Consider the following 5,719-nt stretch of genomic DNA (forward strand, 5'->3'; position numbering starts at 1 on the left):
GGCTTTCCTGGAGATGGCTGAACACCTGCCTGCCAATGGGAAATGGTGAATTAATTCCTTGTTTTGCTTTGCTTGCACGTGCAGCTTTAGCTTTACCTATTAAACTGTCTTTATCTCAACCCATGAGTTTTCTCACTTTTACCCTTCTAATTCTCTCCTCATCCGACTGCGGGGGGAGTGAGCAAGTAGGTTTGTGGTGCTTAGTTACCCACTGGGCTTAAACCATGACACAGAAGCAAATGGCTATGTGGTAGCATAAAATACCATGTAAAAACTCATGGGAGAGGAGGCCTCTAAACTGGAGATTACAGCCTCATACAATCATGAGGTTTAAAAAAATTATCATCATAATAATTATTTTGGTTTGATATCATTTACTTTCAAATAAAGATATTACATGTGTTCAGAACACCAGAAAAACATATTTTTACAAGCTGAATTGAATACCTACAAGCTCCTTTCCTATTCTTGATTGTGCAAGTATCCAGCAAGGCACAAGCAAATAAATATAGGAATACAGACGCAGCAGACACAGACACAATGCAGTGATGAAGAGATCACATCCTTCCTCCCTCATTTGCTTTCTGTGGTTTGGGTTTATATTTCTTAATTTCTTAAGCACTTCTAACTTTGGATCAGCTTGCTTTATTCAAGAAAAGTAGCATGTAGAATCTACTCTCTTCTGCTCCTTCAGGCAGCAGATCTCTGGTCCAGTGACAGCTTCAAAGAAGCCAGCATCTCTTTGCCATTTTCCTGCCAACTGCAATCTCCCAGATGGCCGACTCCAACCCATGAAGAGCTGTTGCTGTGACCCCACCAGCTATTAGAGGAATCACATTCCCAAGGAAGAACACCAGTCTCTCGTAGTCAGGCTGTGAGGGTTTTTATTAATTAAATATTCCACATACAAAGTACTAAATAAATATATAGTTGTGTCAGACACCAGTGTACCATACAAACCCGCCTGGAGAGCTCTATGTATTTATAAATGAAATATCATGGAAAGCTATTTACCAAATGCAAAGCAGGCTGCAGAATGATTAAACTCTGCAGATTCATTGCTCATTGGCAAGGTGCAGTCACACACACACACACACACGCGTGCATACACGCACATGCTCACACTCACTCACTCCTGGGAAGAAGGGTGTCCACCTTCTGCTGCTTGGAAAATGTTTGTGTTAATGCCACAGACACACTCAGGAGGAGGCAAAGCTCCAAGGTGCATGGGATTAGATCCCACCAGGGTATTGCAAGCCACTTCATGGAAGAGGTTTTGTCTGCACGGATCCACAGCCTGGGGTGGCAGGGGTGGGGAGGAAGAGTTTGCTGGGCAGGCACCCTGGGGAGCTCAGCTGGGGCTCATGGTCAGGAGTCAGAGCTAAGAGGAGGCTGATGCTAGAGTGCAAATCAGAAAATGTGTCAGGGTAAATAGGTATAGATGCTTTTATGTCTTTAAGTTTTCTTCCCCCTCTCCACCGTGGTCTCTAGATGATGAGGAAGGGATTGGAAGTGAACATGAAAAAAAAAAGAGGAATACTCTCTCTCTCTCTCTGTTTCTTCTCTACTGATCTCGGGAGGAGAGCCAGACAGGGCTGGGAATGGGCACAAAAGTAATGGTAGATAGATAAAGGCATCCTTGGTAGTACCTGAGATGTGTTCACAGGTGGGCAGGAGTGGGGATCTGTAGGGCTGATGCTCCTGCTCCTGCCTCTTCTCTGGTCAGACAAGGGGCCCAGGCTGATCAAAGCAAGTCCTGGCTGGGGCAGAGCCAGTCATAGACCCAGCTGATGATCTTCCTGCTACTCTAGCTCTACAGCATTCCTGATGAAAATAGGCCAGAGCATGCTCTTCCCAGCATGTTCCTCTGCCAGAAGAGGTGACCTTCATCCCATGGAGAAATGGGGTGAGCAGGGACAGGATGGCCAGAGTGGTGTCTGAAAGCTGTGTTTGAGGAATGAGAGGGGGCTACAAGGGTGCCTGTGTGGGGAAAACAGGACCACTCTCCTCTTTTGCCAGTGTGAGTTCACTCTGTCTTTTCTTCGGGATCAACTCACTTGTCACCACGTGGCCCATTCCCCACATCTCTGCTGATGGCCACTTAGTCTCTTTGCTTGCTGTGGAGCTGCTACACAGGGCCTTTCCCACCAGTGTAGTCATGGTATGGGCTTGTCCGGGCCTTGGGCCGAGGGATGGAGAAATCACTTTGGGGTTCAAGGGTCTGAAAAGGAAGCAATAAAATCTTTACCTTTCAAAACTGGAGAGAAGTAATAGAATAGGGCTTTAAAAAAACAAAACAGGAGAGGGAGAAACAGAGCACAAAGTTTCCTGAGAGTATGATCAGTGGGGCTGTGGAAGAAGATCCTGGTAGAGCAAACCAGTAACGGAGACATATCACCAGAGGACGTGTGGGGACATGATGTAAGCTCCTAGACCTGGATAGGCTGTGGTCTGAAGGAGGACTGGTGAATGGACATGGGGACATGCAGACTGCCCACTCTGGATCTGCACTGCAACATCCAGTGACTGCTGGTGGAAATACATTCAGGGCACAGGCTGGGGAAAGGAGCATGATCTTCAGAGGAAAGGGAACTCTTCATCTTATGTGATGTCAAATCCAGGAAGTATTGAAAAATACAACCTCAGACTTTGTTTTAGACCCCTCTTGCCTCCCCATGTCCCTGAGCATGTCACCGCTCCCTCCCCTCAGCCACAGGCACCTCCTTGAACATGTGCCATGGTACCACCTGGCTCCATACAAAGAACCTGCCTGCCTCCACAGAGCCTGCTCTAGGTCCATCTGTCTTTGCCCCTTCTCCTTCCCTTCCCTTCAGCACCTGAAGAATAGCCTAAATGTGGTGAAATGGGCAAAGGGTGGGTGAACTTACCTTCATCTGAAAGTGAGAAGAGTACGGGGAGTAGGTGAGGTCTCCTGTGTCTCCTGAGTCACAAGACAAGAAGGGGGGGGAAGTTAGTGAGTTGGCATTATATGGTAGCTTGGAATTACTTCATCAAGGGAGACTCAAAGGGCCTGTGGCTATGGTAGCAGCTGCTTTTAGACTGCAAACTATGCAATATGCAGGCAGGAATGGGTTAAAATCCAGAGGTGGGTGACTTATTAAATATTTTCTTATGAAAGCAGAAATGAATGGTATTGTAAATAACAGGACATAGGTGGCCTTGGAGTTTAGACACCTCCTGTTGCCTCACAATTACTGTTATCATCACTGGCCAAATCCCTCCCACTTGCATGCACAAGACCCCCTCTGTGGTATTCCCTGGGAAAGCACAGCCTTTCTCGGCTATTCTTTTACAAACCTGGAGGTCTGACTCCAGGGGACAAATGTGATCTCAGTGGCAGATCCACGGGGAGTGCAGTTACATCTCCTACCCATAGATTTGGAAAGCCTCAATTGAGAAAACATTTTGTTTTGTCCAAGTAGGCATGAGAATCATACAGAGAAGTAAGACCTCCTTGCCTCCTTTATACATGACGGGTTTATTTTTAAATAGATAATGGGAACCACATCAGAAATGGAATAAATAATCTCCAAAGTGCAACCTGGAGAGGTCTGAAGAGCTGGAGCATTGTTAAGAGACAAACAAAAAACTTCTGAATTTTTACACAGACATAACAGACATAACAGAATCATAAGGATTTATGTCTCAGCCCTGACACCCAGTAAGTCACCTGCTCAGCCACTCCTCCTACACATCTTTGGCTTTTGCATTGGGCCTTACTCTTTTCCCTCTTATCTGGAGATTCATTTTCACTTGCATTTCTGAAGTTTCATCAGTCTGAAACTTTTTCCTACCTCTAAATTATCCATTGTCCTCAAATCTTTTCTTGTAGCCCTCCTACCCCTTTTAGCTCATGAGAGGTATGTGTGTGCTTAGGGCTGGGGGACAGTGGAGTTTTTCACTTCATCATACCTTGCACAATTTCATCTTGGGTGTAGGCACGGTTGTCCACTCCAGTTGTCTGCTTTATGAACTTGGGTTGGCAGAAGTCATTTTCTGGAGGGTAGTCTCCCAGCTTCGGAGGGGCAGTAAGGAAACAAATTTCAGGGACGATATACATTATCAGGAAGATCCATCCATTGGACACCAGAGCAATGGCCATGACAGGATCATCCCAGCTATCTTCATTTAAAACCCTGTTGCCTTTTGTGAGCATAGTGATCCACACAACCCAAATGGCAATGGAGAACAGGACAGTGACAAAGATGTGTGCCCCGTGCCTCTTCCAGCTTTTATATGACCCACAGAATGTGAACATGGAAACCAAGAAGGTCAGAGCCATCAAGAAGAGCACATAGATCAAAAGCATGACAAAGTCCTTGTTGGTGTCCTCTGGACTCATATTCAGAAATGTGTCTCTCTGGTTTACTAGCATGGTGACTAAGTACTCAATGCTGATCACAACTTGCACCAGGGCAAAGGAAACAATGAGGAGCAACAACACCAGCCAGGAGAAGGGCTTTCTTCCTCTCACTAGTTTGTTGAGGTTGCAGGCATGGGCAAGGAGGCATGAGAAACAGAGAGCAAAGATGACTCCAAATAGGAAGAAGCGAGTGGGGCGAGTCTTGTCATTGAGCCTAATGATGAAGGCAAAAGTAAGACCAAAAATGCCGAGTGTTCCTAAGAGAAAGAAGAAATAGATGGAGATCATGTGCCGCTTGCTGTTGTCTTGGACTTTACAGATGAGAAAGAAGAGTGAGCAGATGAGGAAAATGGTGACAAGGACACCAGCTGCAGCCAGTGACTCCAGGACAATCCCCCAGGCCTTCTCCATGTCACAGAGCAGGTAATAGTCAGCATTAATGCTGCCGCAGCCTTGGGGAGGCAACGTTGTCATCCTCTTGCCTTCTTGAAAACCTCCCTGTGAAATGTTTCCTCAAAGCTGTAGAAGAGAAAAAGACACAGGCTGTCATATAAACCATCTGTCTGCTGCCAGCAGAGGGGAAAGAGAGGCAGGACAGATGTCCATCCCCACCTCACTGGGCAAGGATACCGCAGTGCTAAGGACACAGGGCTGTGGGAGCAGAGCCATCCCCTTATGTGGCATTGGCTTTCTGTCAAGAGCAAGCCAAACCCCTTATCAAGAGGCCATTCACCTTGCATGTCCTCTGTACTGCACCTGGGGTTGTGCAATGTCGTAGGAGCGTGGGGAGCAGGGAGGTGAGGCGCCTTCACAGGCATTAGCTTGGTGCCCTGCAGCCCAGAGACTGAGCTGCCTCGTCACTTTTGTGATACCAGAACAGCTGTCAGTGATAAAACAGTTTACAGTCTTTTGACAAGTTCAGACAACATCAATACCTTGTACTAGTGAGGTTCAGAGATGAGCAATGCAGAACAGGAAACTCATTACTCTGTTTCTTTTCGCTCTTTTACTTTCTCTGAAACACTCTTGGCTTTAGTTTACAGGTATGAGTGAAGGGGAACTTTAACTGCCTTTTACCTTGTAGGTAACTAAATTGGATGCCTCCAGCATAGCTCTTCTCACTCCAAATTAAATAGCATATATAGGCTACAAATCATGATCCCTGAACTCATATTCCTCCTTCTTCATGGCAGTGCAGCAATAAGAACTGTCTCAAAGGCTGCAGTCCCCTCCCAGAGGGGAGTAAGTGCTGTTCATTGCACGAGAAGTAACCACCAAGTTACTGCTTGAGGAGTCCACGAGTCAAGGATGCACAAGGTCTAACACACCCAGCAC

The 5,719-nt window shown here is 46.4% G+C and overlaps 1 protein-coding gene across 1 annotated transcript in view; it reads right to left on the reverse strand.

Moving 5' to 3' along the window:
* Positions 1–2,128: 2,128 nt before the first annotated feature.
* Positions 2,129–5,719, reverse strand: part of LOC104520693 (retinoic acid-induced protein 3) — a 5,359-nt gene continuing 1,768 nt past the window's right edge. Inside the window, exons 2-4 of the mRNA XM_029083609.1 lie at positions 3,934–4,903; positions 2,889–2,941; positions 2,129–2,221 (exon numbers count right to left, since the gene is read on the reverse strand). Coding sequence (XP_028939442.1) covers positions 2,129–2,221; positions 2,889–2,941; positions 3,934–4,858 — 1,071 coding nt within the window. The 5' untranslated portion in view covers positions 4,859–4,903. The remainder of the gene's footprint in view (positions 2,222–2,888; positions 2,942–3,933; positions 4,904–5,719) is intronic.

This window comes from Antrostomus carolinensis, unplaced genomic scaffold (assembly GCF_000700745.2).
Source record: "Antrostomus carolinensis isolate BGI_N321 unplaced genomic scaffold, ASM70074v2 scaffold45842, whole genome shotgun sequence".
NCBI lineage: Eukaryota > Metazoa > Chordata > Aves > Caprimulgiformes > Caprimulgidae > Antrostomus > Antrostomus carolinensis.